This window comes from Etheostoma spectabile, chromosome 21 (assembly GCF_008692095.1).
Source record: "Etheostoma spectabile isolate EspeVRDwgs_2016 chromosome 21, UIUC_Espe_1.0, whole genome shotgun sequence".
In the NCBI taxonomy this organism is placed as follows: Eukaryota; Metazoa; Chordata; class Actinopteri; order Perciformes; family Percidae; genus Etheostoma; species Etheostoma spectabile.
The window spans coordinates 10,521,938-10,546,619 of NC_045753.1; the positions used below are offsets into that span (position 1 = coordinate 10,521,938).

Sequence of the window (24,682 nt, forward strand, 5' to 3'; positions counted from 1 at the left end):
ATATATATATATATATATATATATATAGACACACGTAGATGCCGCATCTGGCTTGTGAGATGCTTCTCTGCCGCCATCTTGGGACAGACATCTGACCCGTTCTGACCATGGAGACCCATATTAACTAAACTTTAGTGCTACGGAATACAGCTTACACAGATGTGTTAAAAATGTGTTTTGTATTTATATTTTACTGTTACGGACGTCTTCAATTTAATATCACAAGAAGTAACGTTAATACTTCTCTAAAGCTAACAAAAAGTTAGCTTAAGCAACTGTCCTGATGCTAATGCTAGCTTGGGTCAGGTCGACATATCGCTCCAGTAAATAGCAGCGGCAAATGCGGTATCTACGTATACAAATATCTATGTCTTCACAAGGTTGGATTGTGTTGAGTGAGGTAAGTGAGGACTGTGGAGGCTTAGTTCTTGCTGGTTAGAAGGGTTTGGTACAGGGGCTTCACCACAACATGGAGGAAGAGCGAGCTATCGATGAGGTATTCTGACGTCCGGCGGTACAGGTCGGCCTCGGCCAAGAAATCGCCGTTTTCTTCCGTGCTCTGGTGGAAGTTGTAGACGTGTTTCACGACCAATTTGCCATGCTGCTGAGCCATCACAAGCACCGTCTTCTGGAAGTTCACCCCAGCGAAATCTGCGCTGGATGTGGCCGGCGTGATGATGATGCGGGGGCTCCCTCCATCAACGCGTGTCGGCTGCATGGCGCCCGTCTCCGTGTACATCGGCCTCATGCTGAGGGGTAACCAGCGTGGCGAGAACATGGCGTTCCAAGTCACCCGCTTGCTGGAGTCGTGGCCGCTGGGCCCCAGCTGGGTCTGGAAGCTGGTGCTGCGGTCATCTCGCGAGGGGTTGCTGATGATCCAGGCAGACCCCCACACTGACGACAGGTAGTTCCTGGGCATGAAGAGGCTGCAGTTCACGTCAAAGTATTTGGCCATGGCCAGTGGCGACGCAGAGTGGAACTGGTAGGACATGTACAGCAGATCACGCACCGACTCCTGATAGCGAGCCAGGACCGATGACTGGGTCTGTAGGCGGAAGAGCTCCCGTGGCGGCATCATGGCATAACGCACGGCCCTCAATGCGTTCTCCGCTGTCAAACCGTCCGGCTCATTCTGGATAATCCAGGCCTCCAGCGCCGCAAAGAGCTCCATTTCACTCTGCAGGACGAGGTCCGAGCGCTGCAGCAGGGACATGAGCAGCTGGCTGCTGATGGACACCCACTCTCCACTCCGCAGCACCGACGACAGGTTCCAGGCCATGAACTGAAGACAGCTGTCCCTCAGAGTCACGTCGCCGGCCTGCAGGGCGTACTCGTACCAGCCCGCCACGTGTCCCGAGGAAGACTCCCGTGCCACATTCTGGCTCATGTACTGGGTGATACCCTGCTGGAGACCCATCACTTGGTACTTAGTGGCCAGCTTGTGTAGAGGTATCGCCTGGTCCAGACGCAGAGAAAGCTCTCCACAGTACAGATACCTGCTCAGAGAGAAGAAGGAGAGGTTAAGTATCGGAGCATTTAAAGCACAACAGTGACGTTCTGAACCAACATGACAACATGCATACAGATTGTGACCACTGACAACACAAACTTTGTACAGCTTCAGAGTCAGGTGATAATTCTCTGTTTTACATGTTCCTTTTCAAAAAACACAGTCATTTCATTTATTGTTTATATGCAAATACTGATTAGTTACTGATTTCCGTTATTTCTTTCAATTTGCCCTTCTGTGAAAAGGTCCAGTTTACAATTTGAACAAGGAGATTTCATCAGCGTGGCAGAACGCAGTTCTAATGTAGTTCAGGTTTTGATCAATGTCATTAGCATTTAAAATAAAAAAAAAAGGATTTTGTTATTGATTGCTGTTGCGGCCCAGGCTTCTCGATGTCTTAACTACTACCGCCGCAGCAGTAGCTGCTAATGAGCAACCCAGCAGATCACCGATCGGCCAATTGGTTTTAATGTTGTCTCATTGATTGTTTGTCTCAGATGCAGGGCTGCAGTTGCAGAGTCCATCCCTCCAGAGGGCATGATAACTCAATCTAACTCTCACAGAGTCCCCTAATGTCGAGGTGACAATGTATTCTCACCTGATGAACTTGTCAAACACAGCAGCGCAGTCGGAGCTCTCTTTCAGGACCAGCGTGCTGCCGTTGCGGTTCAGCAGGATCTCGTCAAACACGGGGCTCTGCAGGGAGAGCACCAGCGAGTGGGACTGGATCACCTTCACCTCGTCTGCGCTGGGCGTCTCCACCCTGAGAGACACGTCGCTGCCGTTCCCCTGAATCAGCAGGGCCTCCAGGCGCTGCACCAGGGTCAGGGAGTGGCTGATGGTGTCCCCGCCACCGACACCTCCATCCTGGGCCTTGTCAACTTTCAGCATGGCTGGTGGAGGAGAAAACCCGGAGGGAAATGTTAAGTTCTAACTGGAGATGGTCCGACACCGGCGTGTCATATATTTGATTTTGTTTTAACAGCTATATACAACTGTCCCCTGTATGGATGTGATATGATTGCTATTTTTGTTATTTGTGAACATTTTGTGAAACATGAACAAACACAATGAATGTTATATAACATCCTTTTATCATCCAGTTTGTCAGTCAGTCAACGGAAAAAGAACATAAAAAGTACTTCAAAGTAGATTTTCTTCGGGCTAAATTACGTGGTATCGGATCGGTGCATCTAGTTATAACCATTAAAATTAGTGTACAGAGCATGTCTGCCGTCACCCATTGGTGTGTGGAGGTCTGCCTATTCATCGAGTTTGCCGTTACGGGGGCAGCCATCTTGATTGTGGATGTGATGATTTTAGACAACGATTTTTTTTACACACTTTCACTGGCAATCACATCATAGCCACGCCCTAAAATACCCCCTGCTTTATCGACGATTTTAAAATCAACGAGACCATGTTTCAAAAAAGATTTAAAACTAGCAATTGAGACCATAAACCCATTATGGAAATGCTGACTGAGGTAATAAATCAAGTGAGCAGTGGTACAGAAACAGACCTCCTTTTGCAACAACACGTGTCCCCCCCTGCTGGAGATCAGATATAATGACGCTTTAAGGAGCCTCCCCCTGCAGGAATTCAGATAGGAATCAGGTTTAAGGAGTCCCCCTCTTCTGGAATTGAGATATAATGCAGCTTTAAGGCACTTCCACATTTGCAGCACTTTGCCAAACCGGATGCTTTGTCCATTAATATTAACAGTCAATGGTTACATTGAAAGTTCTGTTCTGGGCAAGTCTTGGGTCAGGTGTTACATATACAGTAAGTGTCCTATTTCTACATAAACTCACAGGTCTGATGTATGTTCACATTAAAATAGTTTGAGTTTTTTGAATGATCTCGAGGAGAGATTAAAGAAGTACTCCAAAAATGTCAACAAGCAAACACAAGCAAGGATTAAAAAGGTGTCCTGGCATGTCCTTTATTTATTGGGTCAGACAGTAGGGCAGTATCATCCAATTCTATGCCATTGATTAGTCCAGCTGCACCCGCTGAGGGATTGTGGGTCATGTTTAATTAAAGCTTTGTCTCAGCTGAGGCGGTTTTAGCACACCACCCCTCCTCCACCTCCGGTTCGCTGCAGACTACTCTGTATTACCGGAACTGCCAGGACCTGAGCCCCGATTAGCAAAGTGCGGTTCCTCTTCCTGATTCTTAATAAATATTTGGCACTTCCTTTCTCGCTGATAAAAACGGAACACAGCACATACTCAGTTGTTGGCCGTGATGTTCCCTTTAAATCACTGTGCAGCAGGAGGTATTCAGTTATAGAAAGTCAGTCAGATAGCTCATTGTCTGGGTGAAAACAAAATGATTTCACTAAGGTCTAAATCTGAGATTGAGAAAGTTATTAAAAGGCCAGTTCACCCCAAAAATAAGGAGAACACAGTTGAAATATTTTGAGAATTTAGTGGTAACATAATAAGGTTTTTGTGGTAAATAGTTACAAAAAATCTGTCAGCTCTTACCCGTCGAAATAGGAGCTGGAGAAGCACATAACCTGAAGTTACAGGTTCCAATAAGCACATTATTAGGGGCTGTGTGAGGGGGCATTTAGGTTGGGAGGAGGAATAAATGGTATGTTTGCCCTATTCAGCAAGTAATACAGTATAATTGATATATTTGGAAATTGGTAAGGTTGGCTCTTGATATAATGAGCACAATAAAACCCAGATACAGCAGCCCCGCCTCCTAAAGATTACATTCCCATACAACTGAATGGCTTTTGTTTCTGACGGATCCCAAATGGAGTGGTGCTCATAAGTTTAGGAACACAAAAAACTAAAAAGTGGAATAAAAATCATCTTTTAGAAAATTTTGGAAAAATCCAATTCTTTGTTAAAATATAATGCATTGTGTTCTTTAAAATACAGGGGCATAAGTATACACCCCACTATGTTAAATTCCCATAGAAGCAGGTAGATTTTTATGATTAAAGGCCAGTTATTACATGGATCAGGATACTATGCATCCTGATAAAGTTCCCTTGGCCTTGGCCCCCCCCCCCAATATCATCACATACCCTTCACCATACATAGAGATTGGGATATTTTTTATTTAAATTTCCTTTAAAAATAACAATTCTGTCTGCCTCTAAGGGAATTTAACATAGGGGCATGTAACATTTCGTTATTTGTGAGACATTATTCATTCACAAAGAAAATTTGTGTATTTCCTACTTTTTAAATGAACGCATTAAGAACAATTTTTAAAATATTTTTTTTATTCCTCTTTTAAGGCAACTTTAGCATGGGTGTGTGAAGTTATGAGCACAACTGTTTGTTATTAATCAAAGTCAGCAAATGGAAGAGTGGATGGACGGCTCAAACAAAAACAGGAGACCGCTCTTCTCGTCCCGTGTAAAAACCAAAAGTCTTGTTTTAACTTACGTACGTAATTTAAGTTATGTGACTAATAGTAGTTAATTTAACTCAGCCCACCATCTTTTCCTAAACCTAACCAAGTACTTTTGTTTCAATTCACAACATCAACCACGTGTCTGAAACAACGGTTTCACAGCCTGGGCCTCTTGATGGGATGAGGATGTGTTGAATCAAATGTAATCTGGGAGAATATCTCTTAAGGTTTTGATATTTTTTGGAGGACTGCGTTGGATTCAGAGACTGGACAGTTGTCCTCTGCCTACAACAAAGCCCAGCATGATGTATGATGTAACACAAATACTGTATATGTCCAAGGGTAAACTGCATTAATATACAAATCTACAGTGGCAAAAAACACCCTTCACTGCTCAGCTGCTCTCTAAAAACAGCCGGAGTACCCTCGTCCTCTCGTGACCCCGCCTTTCCTTCCCTAATCATATCGGGACTTGTTTTATTTTTTAAGTAGAAAGTTGTTCCAATGAATTCATAGACATATCTGTGGTTTGGGTGAATGCAACACTAAAAAAATCCACTATATTTACTATTATTACTTTATTACTATTACTCATTTCCAACAATGCCTCTGACACATACACACACACTAAGATCTTTGCGCTGCAGCACATTAAAAAGAGGCATAACTAGATCAGATTACAAATGACCCAACACAACCCCATCCTGCTGGACCATGTTGGAGTTACTATGAGTGAGCGTGCAGCTGCAGCAGCATCGGACCTCTACTCACCTGCAGCCCCCCCGTGCAGACACAGAGCCAAAAACAGCATCCCAACATGGATCTGAGCAACGTGTTTCACCATCTTTTATCCTTCCTTCCTTCCCTCTGTCCTGTCTGGACCTCTGTGGGCTCTGCTATGGAGGACAATGGGGGTCTGCGTCTGAATGTGGGACAGGGGTTCTACTCGACACATCCGGCCTACCACACACACACACACACACACACACACACACACACACACACACACACACACACACAAACACACACACACAATCAATTGGTGGGCGGAAACAGGCTTGGGTTGTTTCCATGACTACCACTTTGATTCTGACTTTCCTATCCTTGGGTATTAACACTTGCTGCATAGCATTGATTTGATAGAGAGGCCGCTGTGGACCGGGGGGTCGGGGGGGAATGAGACACATCTGAGGGGGGGGGATGAGGACTAATCCATCCTCATCACATTTCATTATTGTCATCCCCAGAAAAAAATGCCCCCATAGGTTGTTCATTCAAACGGCAATTACGACCCATCTTCAGGTTTCTAGTGGCGTGCCCTCTAGTAGACGTTATAATCATGATGTGCAGAAAGCAAAAAGTGAGTTTCTTTAATTCTTTACACACATGTCACCTTCCTATCATTGAAAAATAATTTCAGCAGGTATGATGATCATATGTAGGCCGAGTGAAATGGGGATGATAACAAAACATACAAACCTACATCAGTGAATGTATAGAAACTGAATTCACAATAAACAACACAGACAAATACCACAAAATGCAGACAATGCTAGTACAGATGTTACACAACCTTCCTGTCGGACTTCTGACCAATTTGACCCATTTTCAAAGTTTCTATATCAGAAATATGAATTTCTTTCAACCATATTTTCCTAAAAACTAACTGAATGAAGTCGTCTAGAAGCCTAGATGTAGCAGAATTAGGTAATAACTCATTCTTTATGCTTTACAGACACGCAAACTAGACGAGGACAGCGGGTGAGTTCGCAGGAAAGTGTGTCAAAAGTGTCAAAAACAAAAACCTCCAAAGAGGTAAAACCATCAAAAAAAGTCACAAGCGACAAACAGCGTCAATAAAGTGTCTAAATATGGATGATGGAAAGACACATGTATTATATAAGAATCTTCAGCAATCGTATGTTATGAGCAACTTTTCCTTCAGACTTTTCTTGAAGATGGAGACAAACGGAGTCACGTCACGTTCAGCGTCACATGCATCAGTGGAAGTGAAGGAATGACATCACCGGCTGTCTTTTGTCCTCCGAGGGTTAATTTCCCACCTTTATTAGTTGAGCAGCTTTAAATGAGAGAATTTGAAATAACAGAACATGTTCTGTATTTTTACTGTAGCTACTGATTACGGGACAAAGTTCAGGCAATAAGCAGCCGGATCTGTTCTCTGTTATTTTTACGGATGTATTTCTGTGTAGTTTTGGTGTCTACACCTAACCAAATGGCCCGTTTCACAACATTTTAACGTGTTTAAAAACTGCGGCTCTGGCATCTCTGGTTTAAATGTGAAGAGGGAAAACGCTCCCGTGTGTCGTATCAGAGGGCACAAAGGACCTCTATCCATGTGTGGTTTGGAGGGCTTGATGTTCATTAAAAGTACTAAAACCAGATAATGAATGGATACCGTTGTTACAGTTATGTGTGCCAGTGGGTTCACCATATTCAGACCATGTGCGTGACACACAACGCAAGCAATTTAATCCCAGCTTCAGGCTACAGCACGCTTCATTGGGGGGTGAGGGCGGTGTGATTAAATATGATCAATATCCCTCTCCTAATGAAAAAAAAATCTCATCACCATCACCATCCTCATCACGTTTTTTGATATGTTTAATTACAAGCCAAAAACTCCTAAACTCAAGCTACGTTCAAGAAAAAAAGGTCAGCAAGAACGACCGTACAGCTGATACCTGGGGGGGCGGGGTTATGAGTTTATGATACGATATCAGGGGTGTTGACCTCAGCCTGTGCGCATGGATCACATGTGTGTCAGAGTCAATGGCGATCCCACAGGATGAGTTCATTTGTACCAGGGTGACTCTGGATGGACAGTACCTCTGTGTCTGGATGTTAGCCAACAGCCTCCATTTAAAGGCCCCATGACATGCTGCTTTTTGGATGCTTTTATACAGTATAGACCTTGTGGTCCCCTAATACTGTATCTGAGTCTCTTTTATATGACCTTAGTGGTCCCCTAATACTGTATCTGAAGTCTCTTTATATAGCCTTAGTGGTTCCTTAATACTGTATCTGAAGTCTCTTTATATAGACCTTAGTGGTCTCTAATACTGTTCTGAAGTCTCTTTATATAGACCTTAGTGGCCCCTAATACTGAATCTGAAGTCTTTTTATATAGACCTTGTGGTCCCCTAATACTGTACTGACCTCTTTTTGTAGACCTTGTTTCCTTACTGTATCTGAGTCTCTTTTATATAGACCTTAGTGGTCCCCTAATGCTGTATCTGAAATCCTTTTTATATAGACCTTAGTGGCCCCTAATACTGGATCTGAAGTCTCTTTCCCAAAATTCCCGATTGTGATTGGTTTAAAGAAATGCAGAGCACATTTTCCTTCCATCCAGGTATGCTGAGTGGTCTAGCCCTCCTCCACAGTGCTGTGGAGCAAGGTCTGGCAATGCGAGACCTCCAGCCCAAACTAACACAACAAGCTAAAATAAAAGAAAACTCATGCAAGGATGTTGGGAAAACCAACCTGAGAGGGAGGAGAGTCCTCACCAGCGTCCTGCCGTGTCCCTCTGTCCCTGCACTCTCTGTCTTCTCATCCCCTCCCCCACTCCACCTGAGCACTGATTGCACTCAGGTGTGCAGCAGGGAGTATATATATATTGTATATGCTCCTTCATACATGCTCCTTTATATATGCTCCTTTATATACGCTCCTTTATATATGCTCCTTTGCTTCTTTTTCAAGTGGTATTTAGTCGTGCAGATATTTTTGGTTTCATGTGTCCAGGTTTTCAGATACCTGTCTCTGAGCTGTCTGAGGTTATTAATAATAATAATGATACTAGTTGTAGTTCCACATCATGTCCACTAAAGGGCAGCCTGGCTGCATCTCAGCAGCACTCAGGATCCCAGACATTATCCACAATGACCTCACCACACACAAACATTAATATCTGATGCCCTCTTAGTCTCTTCCCTCTTTAAAATGCATGTTTATTGCCTCAATTTTTTTTTTAGATGTATATTGGTCTGCCTTTTTCTGTGTCTTAATGTCTTATATGTCTTATGTCCCTGTACGGTGTCCTTGAGTGACGAGAAAGGCGGCTGTAAATAAAATGTATTATTATTAATATTATTACTTTCTTTTAAGGGCAAAGTAACACCCTCTTGTCTCATGTTTGTAACTTTGTTTTTTTTAGTTAACTTTCCTTTGATATTCTATTTCTTTTTTGCGTGCTCATTTTATGTTTGGGTCTTTTTTAACCCTTGTGTTGACCTCCCGCCCAATGTGCAACTTTTAAATTTTCTTGATGTAAATAAAAAAAAAAGATTTCTGCTGCTTTTTCCAGCATTTTTCTCATTTTATTTGTCATTTTTGTAACTTTTTTCCAAGTTTTTTCCCCTCTTTTCCTGATGTTTTCTCACTTTTCCTCTATGCTTTTCAGATGTTTTTTTTTTTTTTTTTTTTTTTTTTTACTTGTATAGAGCCTTGTATGGAACCATAAATGTTATTTTTTTGGACATTTTGGTTGAGAAACCGAAATATCTTATGAAGAAACTTTTAGAAAATGGGTCAAATTTGACCGGAGGACGACAGGAGGATTAATCATGTGAATCACTTTGTGACTTTGTCTGTAAAAAGGTGCTATATTAAATAAACTTATTATTAGATAACAAAACTGACATAACATGAAATGGTGACGACACAAGACTACAAACAGCATGTGAAAAAGTGAAAATGAAAAAGAAAGCAAAGGATAAAAGGAAATCAGAAAGAAAAAAAGATTATGTAATGATTATGTAAGAGAAAAGTCATGTTTGGTTGGATTGAAAGGAGGTGTTTGACTTATATACTGTACATGAACATGTGTTCAGATAGGAGTCAGTGTTGCAGAGTAATACTATTAAAACAGTCATGAGTGTTGTCAGAGTAGAGATTAGGGGAGAAAACAGGAGGAAAAACTTTAATTGGTAAATAAATATACATGGAAAGTTCGACCGGAGTAGTTGGTCAGCAGCAGCAACAAGATATTAAGGGATGAGGCATAAAGAGTCTTATTTATTGAAAATAAGAATAAAATTTGAGGTGAGTGAACAAGAAAAAGCAACCAAGTATAAAAACACACATAACGCAGTCAAAGAGCAAAGCCATTGGCTTGGCTAGGCGTTGGCTGTCAGCCAATAAAAGTCTCACTGTGACAGATTGCCACAAAAAAGATTGCCAAGTTGTGGGATATTTAATGTGATTTATATCAAAACAATAATGATCAAGATGACAGGTTATCCCACAGGGACATTCTCCAGCTTCCAGCCCCCCCCCCCCCCCCCCCCCCATGAACAATCATCATCATGAGCTTCATCATTTTGCTTCAACAAGACAGAAAGTTAGTAATAATAATATGTATTATATATATTATTATTATCAGTCATTTCAAACAATATACAGTAAAGCAGGTCAGTGCCTTGCTGAAGTGCCCACAAGGCAAACAGTCCATGGTCCATATCCGGACTTGAACCATTTATTTTTTTAACCTTTATTTATCCAGGTAAGTGGATTGAGAAGAAATACTCAACGACATTTACACATTCATACCTGGAAGCTGCGAACCTGATCTGCAGCTCCCCTGGTTGGGGTAAGTCACTTTTCCCCGGTTTTTAACCTGTCGCTCTGGGGATTGAACCTGCAACCTCTCGCTTCTTTAACCTTTAGGCCACCACTGCCTCTTCCGACCCAAGTCCCCACGGACTGAAATGCCACCCCAGGTTTCACACTTAAGAGTTCGGAGGAACCGTTTTTATTTTAATCTAAATTGGGAGTGATGAATTCCAGCACCTTCTCCCCTGTGGACAATCCCACATCCGTTATCCACGCGCGATGAGCTTAAACGACAGCGTGTCCTGATTGAGTTTCTAACTGATGAGACTGAATGCTAAAGGATGACTTTATCTTTCACACAGCTGCAGCAGAGCAGAGGTAATTATGTAGCCATTTGTGCTTGTTTGTTTTACTTAAAAAAGTCAAATGCAGATCCCAATTGAGTGAGTATGATCTAAAAAAATGACACAGAAATGGGATTTCAGTCAACAAAAATAACCAGAAAATGGAACAACCACAAGAGCAAGTTGCAACTAATCCAACATCCCTGCCAGGGTGCTTATTCACATTTCATTTAAAGTTAAGTGTGTTGTTATAGACATTTGAGGCAATGCATTCAGTGCATGAAAAAGCTTAAAGTGTCTGGCTAAGGAATACAGAAAGTACAAGTAACGAAGCCCGAATGAAGATTGGAAGTGTTTTCAGCAGGATTATCCCGCCCCAGAGAGAGCGTGGCGTCATGGTGAGCGTGTGTTGGAGCAGAGATGAAATGACAGGGTTTGTCTGGAGAGCTGCTCGTGTTACAGCCGCTGAGACTCTTATTGCCTGGAAGCTGCACAGAGGGACAGTTTGGAGAGCTGAGGTTATGGCAGGCGTCCAGACCGAGGTGACCTGCCTCTGCATCACTTCATCTCTCTGCAGCAGCTCCGTTTGCTCGTCTTTTCTCTTTCTTGTTTTCTTTCGGCAGCCGAGAAAGATTTATCAGGGCCGAGCTGACTGTAAATCTGAGCTGCCAATAGACTCTACAGGCGTGAAATGAACTCCATGAGTTATACACTGTCTTAATTCTCTCTCTCTCTCCCTCTTTATGTATATAGCAAATGTTTGGTTACACCTTCTCATTCAATACGTTTCCTTTATTTTCATGAAGTGAAGTGAAAACCATTTCAGGTGAAGCTCATTGAGAGAACGCCAAGGGTTTACATCACTATCAAAAAAGCAAAGGGTGGCGACTTTGAGGAATCTAAATAATAAGACCTATTAAAAATGTATTTCACACTTTTTTGTTAAGTACATAATACCACATGTGTTCATTCATAGTTGTGATGCCTTCAGTGATAATCTACAATGTAAATAGTCAGGAAAATAAAGGAAATGCACTGAATGTGAGGGTGTAACCAAACCTTTGACCTGTATATATGGTTGTCACGGTTGTCATATGTATGCATATATGTATGTGTGTATGTTTGTATGTATATATGTATGTGTGTATGTTTGTGTGTATGCATGTGTGCATGTATGTGTGTGTGTATGTTTGTGTGTATGTATGTGTGTGTGTATGTATGTGTGTGTGTATGTTTGTGTGTATGTATGTGTGTGTGTATGTTTGTGTGTATGTATGTGTGTGTCACGTTATCAGCTAACACTATTGGAAGCTAGCTAGCTTGGTTGGCGGAAGCTGAACAAGACATTTTATCTTATTAACTTTAATGAAAGGGTCAAAAGTGATTGACAGGTTGGCGTGTAGCCACATACCGGAAGCATCGCCTTTTTAACATCTATTTCTAAAATAAATGGGGCCATGATTTCAAAAATGAACATAATGATGTATTTCAGACCTGGAAGCTTCGTCCATTGTTCAACAGTTGATAGTTGCAAGTAGAAGCCATTGTATCTATGAACTGCATCAGTGACACACTCTGGGTTTTCTAAGGTGACATATTTGATTTCTGGCGACCATGTTGATGAATATCAGTAATGTGATCAAAATCATGAAGCAGAATCCATTAAGCCTAACTTGATCCTTATTTGCTCCCTCTGCATCGTCTGTCTCTGATCCAACAGGTCTGATCGATAGCAGGTCAGGATTTTACATAATGGTTGGCTGCCGTGGTTTGTTATTTTTCTAGCCCCTGCTGCCATGTATAAGTCAGAGGTGTAACACTGTATGTCAAACAAAGATGAAATGATATGCAGCTGCAGGGCGCGGGGAGCCAAATTGGATCGCAGCGAGCTCACGTAGGCCTCAGGTTTGGTTTGTTAAAAGACCAAACTGATGAATTAATTCTTCAAATCTGCTCCTTTATTGGACTGTTTGCTTTGGAGCTCTGCTATCATCAACAATTTGCAGTCGTGCGACATGCTCTCTCGAAGGGTTTAGCTAAATTAAGGACATTTGTCTTGTACAAAACAACAACTCGGCCCCCACATCTACTGATCTCAGTGATTTTCTTGCTTGTAATTGTGTTATTTTCAACTGCTGTTAAGAATGCGCGCATGAAATTTGGAAACCTCTGCTGGGTGTTGATATTCTTTGGTTGTGTGGTTGGTGTGTATGGGTGTGTGTGTTTGTGTACTTGTGTTCATGATGTTGTAGGGACATCTGTTGACACAGTCACATTAAGGGGACACACCTTTTATTTGGGGACAAAAACTTGGTCCCCACAAGGTCAGGTAACCAAAGTGTATGCATGTGTTATATTTAAGTAATATATAGTATAGTAGGCCTATGTAAGATTTGTTTAGAAATGTATTTGATGTATTGTGTTTTGTGCATAAGATGTTGTGATAGTGTTTGCCATCAAACATAAAAAAACTAATCTTTGGTACGCTGGCAACGTACTACTCAAAAAGCACTTGCCTACATCACAAATCAAAACACTTAATTTAAAAAGATATGTAGGACAACAGTGTCTATCACCAGACAGACTCAAAAATGAAGCATCCATGTTTTAGCCTGCATATTGACAGGATGGCTGTAGCTCAGAAAGATTTCCAGCTTCTCCTGTCCGCATATCCAATTGTCCTTGAGCAAGACACTGAACCCCAATTGCACAAAGAAGTATGGCACTAAGGTGGGAATGCGCTTTATAAATGACGTCCATTTACCATTCCCCGTTTACAGTATGGCTGCTTTTAGCCTTGCTAGCGGCGTGGGGTTGATCGGTAAGCCCGTCCACCACTTTTGTCCACACCGAAATGCCGCCATTACATTTGGTACACACACCCACAGTCCCCGAGAGGATGCACATTGATTTTAGCCCCACCAGGTTAAAGATTTTCAGTCAAATATCTCAACATCTAATTGATGGATTGGCACCAAATTTGATTCAGACATTCATGGTTTCCCAGACGATGATTCCTAATGACTTTAGTGATCCCCTCACCTTTCCATTGATGCTAACATAAGGTTGACATTTGGGGTGTTGAGTGAAATTTCTTAACAAGTATTGTATGGGTTACAAGTCAAGCCAATCTTTTCAATTCCTGTGACTTTTATGTAACAGGTTCTATCATTACCTTTTACTACAGCATGGATTTCTTGTTTCTAAGTTAGTCTACAAACTGACAGCTTTAATATTTATTTAGTCTCTTTCCCAATGTGAATATGGAAATGGTAACAAAGCCTGTCAGACTACATGAAGTTTTCCATCAGTTTTTCTTGTACTCCTCTCTGCACTCTCTTCTTTGTCTCTACTTCTTTTGATCTTTTTCCTCCCTCATTCACCTTTTTCCATCCAAAGATAAATCCCTCCCTCTCTCGCCCCCCCATTCCCCACCCTCCTCACATTGTCACTCCTCTCTGGCTCATTTCTCCCCTCTCCCTCTGCTCACTCGTTGCAGTGATGAACAGGCTGCTTGGACACTTCCCCTCCTCCTTTCTTTCTCTGCCCTCCTCTACATCTTCTCAGCGGGTGTCCAGCACCTATGTCGGGGACTCTGTAGGAGCACACAGGGGAACGAAAGAGCAGAGGAGAGTCTCTAATCCAGGTGGAGAATCGCTGTGAAAAGTGGATGTGAAGGTAAGACTGCGGACAATGAGACGGACCTTACAAGGACAAACAAGACCAGAGAAAACTCTCGAAATTCACTGTTTATGTACGAGTGTCTGAGCTGCTCAGTTGTAAATAGATGAAATGTTTCTGTTTTTTGTGCAATTAGAGCTGCTACACATCACTGACTTCAGATGTTGCTGCAAGCTCTTACTATGAAAGTTACGTAAGGAGGCGAGGAGTCTGGACTGCTTCACTTTCAATACTTTCATAATTGGCATTGTCTTGAACTGATTTTTTATATTAACAAAGTTTACTTGAAGTGGTTTATTGTTATTGCACCCCGAACTCTCCTAAGAAACAGACATTTGTCATGTTATCCTGTGGTTTCTGCTAAATGCACTTCTGGATTCAGTCTTCCTAACAATTGCTGACTACCGTCAGGATTTTGACCCAATGAATAAACTTTAAACAGCATCACGTCTGTCTGCATGATGAGGAAATTTCTTCACAAGTGTTGCCTGTCGCCATCGTCTTTCCATCCGTGCAAAAAGGAGCCGCGTTAAGATAAATAAACAGCCTGTTCTCCAGCTTCCAACATGAAAAATAGCTCTCACTATCATGATTAACAAGATGCATCCTCCTCACTCTCACATGAAACTGTGATCTATTTGCTGTACAGTAATGCTGGCAGCAACCTATATCTCCCAGCGCTGTTGTTTCAGGTGCACTGTATCTTGATGAATTATTGAGAGGACTCAGTGGAGCATAGATAAACTTCAGTTCAGCTTCCTGGGCACCAAACCCCCTGCAAGTCCCGTCCTGTAGCCTCTAGCTACATCTCATCCCTGGGAAGAGTCTTAATCAGAAACATGCCTCGGCCTTTGGATTTCACAGACAAGAAGCTCAGCTGTCCTGGTTCAAGTCCGTGTTTTTTTGAAGGGGGGGGGGGTTCTTACAGGGTAATGTCTGCTGACACTTGACTTCCGGCAGGACAATCTGCTGCTTATTTCCCTTGTGTAACTCAGTCTGTAACGGTCTGAGAGTGGATTTAATCACCTCTGAAGTGTGAACTTAGAATCTCTAGCCCAAGGGACTGAGCCTAACGATTATTCTGCCCAGAGAATAAAGTGATGAAAAGTAAGTAGATGAGACAGTTAGCTCCCCAAGATTCAATATTTCATCTGCAATTTCAGGATATTGGCTGTGGCAGAGGTAGAGCGGTCGCCTGTCAATCGGAAGGTTGGTGGTCCGATCCCTGGCCCTGCAGACCCATGTCTACGGGGCAAGACACTGAACCCCCAGTTGCCCCTGATGCTGTGCCATCGGAGTGTAAATGAGTGTGTGTGAGGGTTTATCTGATGAGCAGAGGGGTAGCCTCGGCCACAGTGTGTGACTGGTGAATGGTTCCTGTACCATGTAGAAGAGCTTTGAGTTGTCATTAAGACTAGAAACGCGCCATATAAAAAGAGTCCATTAAAAGAAGTGGCAGCAGCAATATTGATCGGTCAGTGTCATTACTGTTCCCTGCAACCTCACAAAACCTTTTCATTGATAACGGTCGTCTTTCTCACATGCTGGTCCTGAGACAAGGCCTGCGAGGAAACAGATTAGGTGTCTGAAAGAGGCAAAACCGGCACCTCTCGCAGGTCTGCAGAAGCCGTTTTCCTCTATTTTTAGAGTAAATGTATACAGCTGTGGTGTTCGAAGGTAACTTTAGTTCTCTTCGGTCTGTGCTATTGTAATGGTTTCCTGTTTTATCCTTGCAGCACTGCGTACTCACTCCCTGTAATGTGCTAGGAGCTAGAAACTAGAACAAAAATGGAAACAATTCTGATAATTGCTTCATTGTTAAATCTGTTTTTATAGAAAAACAAATGACCAAAAAAATCACAAACTCCACTTTTTTTTATTTTAAACATTTGCAGTTTTACTTCAGTCTTTGGACTGTTGGGACAGCAAGTCATTTTTGGTTTAAGGAAACTGAGACAGTATTGTTTTCTGGTACTTTATAGACCACACAACTGATTAACTGGTAACACTTTTAATGTAAAGGTGCTTTTAATGATACAACTTTAAAGCTGCTAAAAAGACGTTAGACTTAATTAATTGAAACACACAGTAAATAAGGGAAAGAGTTCTGTTCTTTTCTGAGGTCAAACAGGATGATTGTATGTCTGCACTGCACCTCCTATGGGAGTTGAGTTCCTATTAATACAGAAAAAGACATCTTATCTTAGCAGTTGGGATGATGTTACATAACAAAGAGTGAAATATGAGAAAGTTTGATAGATAAACAAAGCAACCAAAATGCATTGGAGTAAAAAAGAAAACACAATGTGGACTCATATCACGCTGCAAACTCTGAGCTCACTTTTCTTCTTTTTTACAACCCATCCACCAATAAACCAATCTAGGCTTTTTGTTGTTTTTTTGGACATTTTTGTCACATTTTTTATGTTTTTATCGCTTTCGTTGATGAAGTTTTTGGTACTTTTTCTGACATTTGTCGCCTTATGACTTTAAGTTTTTCCAGCAATTTTTCCAGGGTTTTTGTTTCTTTTTTGAGTATATTTCTACATTTTTTTTATGTGTTTGCCTCTTTTCTCAATACATGCAGACATGTCCCAGGACCTCCCGAGATAGTTGGAGATCTCCACCCCCCCTCCCCAATGTCGAACCAAAGTTACGCCCTTGTCTTTGTCAATCAAGGAGCCAATTTTAGAAGTTGTTAGATGAAATGTGGTAGTCTTGTGTCAGTAATCTCCAACTCCTGCCTCCCAACGCAAAATGAGGCGGCAAGAATTCATAATCCTTTCTTAAATTTATAGTTCTGATGTTTTGTGTCGTGTGGTTTATCTGAGCTACTTCTCCATAGTCAGGGTGTTAGCTACAGTAGCCGGTGGTCGCCACACCCCCGGTTTGGAGAAGCAGGACGGAGTACCGACACGGAAACTGATCTATGTCTGAGCTGTGGATGGGGGTCAGCAGCTAAAGACATTTTATACACCTAACACACTGTATTTAGAATATTTTTAGCACTTTAACTTGCTGTCAGACAGCCCTTTACTACGGGGAACTGAAGCAGTTATCTCTGCTCTCTTCAAAGCCACCAGACTCCTTTGACAAAAACATTCAATTTACCTTGCAGAACATGGAAGTTACTGCTCTGCTGCTGCCTCCATCGGTTAGTTTGTATGTGTTATTGTGTGACTTTGGTGTTTTAAAGGGTTAGGAACTAACAAAACTACCAAATGAGCACCCTTTGCTGCAGGAAATACATTGACTAAGCATTCCTTCATACAACCACTCTTCAGAAAATCTGAACTATCCCAAAATACAAAGTATATCATACTCAGTTATCAATCAGCTGTCTGCTAACTAAAGGCAAAAAAAAAAAACATTTTAAAGGAAAATCTAGTTTCAGCTGTGTCTAAAGATACGCATGAGGCGATTGATGTTGGACCTCTCCTCCTTCTACGCAACCACACACTGAGTTAAACCATTGATCTTTATGATTGCTTTTCGATCCGTGCTTTTCTGCCAGTTTATTGTGCGAAAGTGAATTAAAGCAGCCAAGCACTAAAATATTTCGGACCGAATTTTATGATCACGTTCTACAAGTCATAAAATAATCCAGGCATATAATGCCATGCAGTGGTTTGGGCACCTAAATAGCCTCTAAAATTGCAGTCATTAAGTATGACCAACTGTTAGAAGTAGTGCTTGCCCCGCTCATATCATGAGGCCAGTTTTCACCGATTGAGTGATCGTGGTTCCTCAATGATGTTTACGTTGGTTAAGCATCCACAAATGGTTTGCCACTGATAGCTTTGAGCAATAACACAGTCCAAATATGGCTTCATGGATGAGTGAAGTAAATTAGGAGAGTAGGCAGAAGGGAGACATAAATAGAAAAACAGGATGGATGGCTCGCAGGTGAAAAGGTTGGATGGGGAGACAGGATGATAATGACTCAGGAGAGGGTGGAAGGTAACAGGGTCAGCGCTGTCAGCCCATCTGTTGTTGTGGACCTGCAGTTTTATTGACTCAGTCAGTGAATTTTCAGTTCATCTCTGAAAAACAGCTTACTCAAAGTAAAATGCTATGATATAAAGCAGCTCATCGTCTGTAAAGACGTTGGTTGATACTTGATATTGTCAAATCAGAGAACATAGCGTGTGCATTCTTAAATATCAATCTATTTCTTATATAAGCCAGGTCATGGATTTGATGGATTTGACTAATTTCATGTACATGAATGAAACTTAATTTAAAGACCTTAATGTATTGATTCCCTAACACTGGATTTGTCAACATTCTTTGACAAAACACTGTCTCTACTCTGTTAAGCGACTTTGAGCTCAGGAAAAGCGCTATACAAATTCAATTTATTATTATTATTATTATTCTTGATTGGTTAAGCTGTAAATGAGAGCTGTAATGATTAGTCAATTAATCCATAAAAACAATGCATCTGCATTTTATAATCAATCAATGTTTAAACAGTTTTTAGTATATATATATATATATATATATATAATGATACAAAAAAATGTAACTCTATTCCATTAACTTACAGAAATAAAACTTATTATGTATAAATATATATAACACTTGAATTTTGGAGCGTGAAACAAAAGAAATGCAATGACATTGACTTGAGTTCTAGGAAACTACAACTAATATTTAATACTGATATTCACTTAACAATTGTAGTTTACTTTAGTCTTGATGAGACTTGATTTCCTTTGCATGAAAGCAGTTTAATTAAAATGTATTGATGTAGATCTTACATTTTTTTTTGTATCTGGTAAACCCCAACCTTAACTCCAACCTTATCTTAAATCTGTTTAAATAACAAAAAGCAAATCAAACAATGTGTTAGTTCATCTTTCAGTACCTTCTGGCAACCATACACTGTCTATATCCCCAAACCCAGATCTTTAAATACAGCTCACAAAGGTATAGTTTTAATTTTTTGAATATAAAGGCTCAGTAATCTACTCAAACAGCTGGTGACTGTAGGAGGAAATTGTGCATTTCTGGTAGTAGATTATTCAACATTTGTTGCTCTAGTGAGTAATTGTGGCAGTAAGTTGGTGTGTGTGGCATTAAATCAACACTAGGGAACAACCGATACTGTTTTTTCAAAGCCAATAGAATACCGATAATTAGCAGTCAGTATTACTAGGGTTCATCTTAATGAAGGAACATGTCAGCCAGTGGTACAGTGTGTCACACTGATGTGTTTTTAACAACAATGAAGCCCTACGGCACAGAGGTAGAAGATATTTCAGGCTTTGATACACACAAAATGATTGATAGGATCATTCAATATCAATCAACAATAAATATTTTGTGTCTTGCTTTTTTTGGTTGAAACACCAACTCTGAGCCTTGTGCTGCCGTTCCCAGGGGAAGCGCCAAGGTCATGACCAACTGGTCCAATGTGACAGCATCCGGCCACGAGGAGCCGGGCCTGAAACCGGAGGAGGTGCCCAAGTCCAAATGTGTCCTGGGCTTCATCCCCGTCATCTACTACAGCATCCTGCTCTGTGTGGGAGTACCAGGTACACTGTCATGAGGTCTCGTAGTGAGAGAATACAACTTACTTTATCTGTCTTCACTGCTAAATTCATGACACAACATGTTAGACGTGCGCACAGACACACATTAGACTTATCACGCAACACATCAATTAGAATGAAAACAACTGGTTTCCATTGGGACGTTAAAGATGAAGCGTCTCATTTCATAGGGGCTGCTATTGTTTTTAATAGCCCTCTTATTCTACTACATCAGTGATTCTTATTAGTTTTATCGTTTATTTGAACTGTCGTTTTGTGATTGTACCTTCATTCATTTTTTATATATTGTAATTTGGGTATTATTTTATGATCATATTAATTATTTGTTCCGTAATCAGAGTGTCATCGGAAAAGAGAGCTTGCTCTCAATGGCCCTTCTTGAATAAATAAAGGTTATAATAATAATCTTACATTTGGAGATAGTTTTTGTTAAATTGACCAAAGTTTTGAGATTACCAAGACCAAGCCCTGTGCAATTTGTGAAGCCTAATAAAACAATTCATATCAAACACTCAAACCATTTCCAGAAGTAATGCCTGAAACATGAGTAAAACATATTTTACTCAGTGATTTACTGTAGGTGACCTAAGATTTTAAGGTCAGATTATTAACTGGTACTACGTGATTTTATTAGTTGCATTTGCACTGAATCACTGTCAGTTTTCATTGATATCTATTTATGACAGTAGTGGGATCTGCAGAGGGAAGAAGAAATCAATACACACATGAGTTGAAGGTAGATTACAGTGCTCTAATGAACACTGTAAACAGCACAGCTGGCTCTTTTCACAGGTTGCAACAATCTAATCATCTGATAATTATTGTTTGAGTGTAGTTTCATCCATCAATCCCTCCAGCCTTGAGCCAACTGTCGTTTAGATCTCTGCATCAAAATGTCACCTCAATTATTCACAAAGTGGAAAATAAATGTCACTTTGATGCACAGCGTTCATTTCGGCAATGTTCTCATTACTGAGCTTTATCTCCAAGTCGATGGCAGTGATTTGGTATTGACCCAGCAGGGATTAGACCGAGTGGTGTTCACAAACAAGCCAACATGTCACCAGACCGTTCAGATGGCTCATGTAATTGTACCCAAAGGAAAATAAATGGAAAGGCCAAACGGCCAGAGTCAACAACTGTGTGCTTGAAGGGGCCTCAAAAGACTGGAGATGTTATGCTACAGTGAAAATATTCTGCTGTTGAGAGATATCATATGCGATATGCTGCAAGGAGACAAATCCATGGTTTTTAATTTATATGGCTATGAAAGCATTCCCCACAAATGCAATGATTGATGATAATGATACTTGATCCATTCTGCCTACAGTCTCCAAAATGACCAGAAAATAAGTTTTTATGAGGTTTATGAAGAAAATAATTAAACTATAGAAATGTTGTATGTGAATTTGTAATGACTTCAAAACAGAGCTAAATTCACACGGCAAACTGCTAATTTTGGCGTGTGTATTAAAAATGACCACACCCTCTTAACACCGCATGACATGGTGGTGCCGTGTAATCTTTTAAAATGACGTGCCACCACCACGGAAACAATTTGGGTTTAGGCAACAAAACTCATTGGTTAGGTTTTGGTAAAGATCATTGTTTGGGTGAAAATAAGTAGGGTTAGGGTTAGGGTTAGGTACAAAGGTCAATGTTGACTTTTGGTTTCATCCATCCATCCATCTGTCCATCCACCCAACCAACCATCCATCCATCTGTCCATCCACCCAACCATCCATCCATCCACCCATCCATCCACCCACCCATCCACCATCCATCTATCATCCACCCATCCGTCATCCATCCACCCACCCATCCACCATCCATCTATTATCCACCCATCCGTCCATCCATCCATCCATCCATCCACCCATCCATCCACCCATCCACCATCCATCTATTATCCACCCATCCGTCCATCCATCCATCCATCCGCCCATCCATCCACCCACCCATCCACCATCCATCTATCATCCACCCATCCGTCCATCCATCCATTCATCTATCATCCACCCATCCATCCATCCATCCATCCATCCATCCACTCGTCCATCCATCCATCCATCCATCCACCCACCCACCCCGTCCCTGTGAGAGGGCTGTGTTGAACCAGATGATTTGTGTGTCCACCACGACAAAGGATCCAAATTGACTTTGTTTTTGCATTGTTTTTACGTGGTTCTGCTCTTAGCTGTACCACATTATGTGCCGCCTCCACCACGTAACAGTGTTTAGAGGTTGTGGTCATTTTGCATATTTCTGTGAGATCAGGCTGCAAACTACAGTTATCACATCCACAGCTAACGAGCTATTTAGATGGTCACAGCTAACTTAATCAGATTCATAACTTGCTATTATAACTGAACTTTTTGCTGTAATGAACTGACATCTTAATCTAGTTTGTATGGCCACATAAATAAGGCAGCCTAGCCTAGTTTAGCAGAGTAGCGGTAGCTGCCATTCAGCCTCTGGTTCTTCAATAACTTGATTTAGTGTGGCTAAGCTACCTTTACATGATATATTTTAGACTTTTTGTGCAGCTAAATATCACAAATAGCAGTTGATCTAATTTTCTCTTGTTACTTTTTCTGTCCATCAGTGAACATCCTCACAGCCGTAGCTTTATCCAGACTGGCATGCCGCACCAAGAAAGCTCTGTACTACTACCTGTTGGCGGTGACGGGCTCAGATATTCTCTCCCAGCTCTTCATCATCTTCGTCGGCTTCCTGCTGGAGACGGCAGTTTTTCACCGCGATGTCCCCACGCTCCTGCTGCACTCCGTCAGCGCCGCCGAGTTCGCCGCCAACCACGCCTCCATCTGGTCCACCGTGCCCCTCACCGTGGACCGCTATGTGGCGCTGTGCCACCCCCTCCTCCACCGCCAGATCAGCTACCCGGCCCGGGCCAGGAGGATCATCGCGGTGGTGCTGGCGTTAGCTCTTGCATCGGGCGTGCCCTTCTTCTGGTGGTCGGACATGTGGAGGAACAGCGACCCCCCCACAGCCCTGGACACCGTCCTCATATGGACGCATGTGACTATCATCTACTTCCTGCCCTGCAGCATCTTCTTAGTGCTGAACTCTCTGATAATCCACACGTTGAGGGTGAGGAAGACGCAACAGCGCTGCCAGGAGGAGTGCGGGCCCAAGTCCGCGCCTCCTCGGCGACTCGGGAAAACCACGGCCATGCTGCTGGCCATCACCTCCGTGTTCTCCGTGCTGTGGGCTCCCAGGACTGTGGTGGTCATCTACCACCTGTACGTGTCCTCGGTTCACCGGGACTGGCGCGTCCACCTGGCCTACGACCTGTCCAACATGCTGGCCATGCTCAACACGGCCGTCAACTTCTTCCTGTACTGCTTTGTCAGTAAGCCTTTCCGCGGCGCCGTGCGAGACGTCCTGCTGCTCAGGGGGCCCCCGCTGTACACCCGCCGCGCTCTGCCTCACCCGCAGGCTCCCACCAACGCCTCTATGTCCTCTCTGTACAGTGGAAACAACAAGCGCTCGCAGCGGGACTCCACCCCCTTGTCACCTCGCAGGGCCAGGAAGCCCTCGTGACCAAAACACCGATCGTCCCACGACCCCTGAGCACTTCGGACCCCCGAGACACCCACAGCAATCCTGCTAGGCCCGTGGACAGCTGCCAGTCAGCCCTCGAGCGAACCCTAAAGTTCCTAAACTGAACTCACAAGAAGTATGTTTTTTGTATTCTAATATGTCACTGGGTGTTGTTTGGCCATGTAAATCAGATAAGATGACAGCCTATTTATTTTTCTTCAAAAGAATTCCAAAAAAAATGTAAAGTTTGTTTTTGGCACTTTTCGTCTTTTCCATACATGGTAATGTGACAAAATATGTTTTATATTGTCACGATCGAGAAGAACAGATTTACAGTTTGTTTTCTCTGTGGTTAATCTGGTAGTTAGATCACTGGTGGGGAAAAAATGGAAGGAAAGAAAAGTGATATTTTGCATGCTGCTACAGTCAGTGTAATTTATTCATCTACTCGGCCTTGTCTTCAACCTACTGCACCCTGCTATTATATCTGCTCTGGAAGCAGCCAGGAAGGAGAGTTTTGATTTGAACTGGCTGCTATTTCTGCTGTTGTGTAAAGATGCTGAATGCCTAAAGGACAACCCGCCCCGCTGAGCATTGCCAATCGAGCAAAGAAACCGCACTCTGTCTCTGCAGCAGGCTTCCAGGCACAAAAACCCCAGCTGCTAAGCTCTTGTTTATTTTTTTATGAAATGCAATTCGATGAAGCCTTAAATGAAAGCTTGCTGTTTAAGCTGCAGGAGAGTGAAGGCCCTGCTCTACAAACAGCCCCTCCGCTACGTCCCCAACATGGCCTTAGCTCTGGCTAAACAAACCACACATTAGTCTGATGGTCTGCACAAACAAACACACACACACACACACACACACACACACTAGAAGGTACATACACTCTCATGCATGAACGGAAACATTCACACAGTCACCCACTGACAACTGCTAGTACATTTCCATTATCTACAAACAAGCGCTTTCACCATTGCCATTTGATGACCCGTTTTACTGTATTACTTGTTGTATCAGTGTTGTAAAAAATAACAGATCTGCACTTAAACCTCTAACAGCTCATT

The 24,682-nt window shown here is 42.1% G+C and overlaps 2 protein-coding genes and 1 long non-coding RNA gene across 3 annotated transcripts in view; 1 reads left to right on the plus strand and 2 right to left on the minus strand.

The window, feature by feature from the left end:
• Window positions 1–5,862, minus strand: part of btbd17a (BTB (POZ) domain containing 17a) — a 6,815-nt gene extending 953 nt beyond the window's left edge. Inside the window, exons 1-3 of the mRNA XM_032502331.1 lie at window positions 5,663–5,862; window positions 2,109–2,403; window positions 1–1,496 (exon numbers count right to left, since the gene is read on the minus strand). The exon at window positions 1–1,496 is cut by the window's left edge and continues 953 nt beyond it. Of these exons, the coding sequence (XP_032358222.1) occupies window positions 422–1,496; window positions 2,109–2,403; window positions 5,663–5,735 (1,443 nt within the window). The 5' untranslated portion in view covers window positions 5,736–5,862 and the 3' untranslated portion in view covers window positions 1–421. The remainder of the gene's footprint in view (window positions 1,497–2,108; window positions 2,404–5,662) is intronic.
• LOC116671245 (uncharacterized) overlaps window positions 1–17,156 on the minus strand; it is a 17,917-nt gene extending 761 nt beyond the window's left edge. Inside the window, exons 1-3 of the long non-coding RNA XR_004327232.1 lie at window positions 17,075–17,156; window positions 16,532–16,533; window positions 14,710–14,725 (exon numbers count right to left, since the gene is read on the minus strand). This is a non-coding gene — a long non-coding RNA (uncharacterized LOC116671245). The remainder of the gene's footprint in view (window positions 1–14,709; window positions 14,726–16,531; window positions 16,534–17,074) is intronic.
• On the plus strand, window positions 14,288–24,670 carry gpr142 (G protein-coupled receptor 142). Its single transcript, XM_032502332.1, has 3 exons — window positions 14,288–14,490; window positions 19,879–20,033; window positions 22,657–24,670. Exons 2-3 carry the CDS (start codon window positions 19,895–19,897, stop codon window positions 23,613–23,615), a joined length of 1,098 nt encoding a protein of 365 aa, XP_032358223.1. The 5' UTR covers window positions 14,288–14,490; window positions 19,879–19,894; the 3' UTR covers window positions 23,616–24,670.
• Window positions 24,671–24,682: the final 12 nt, after the last annotated feature.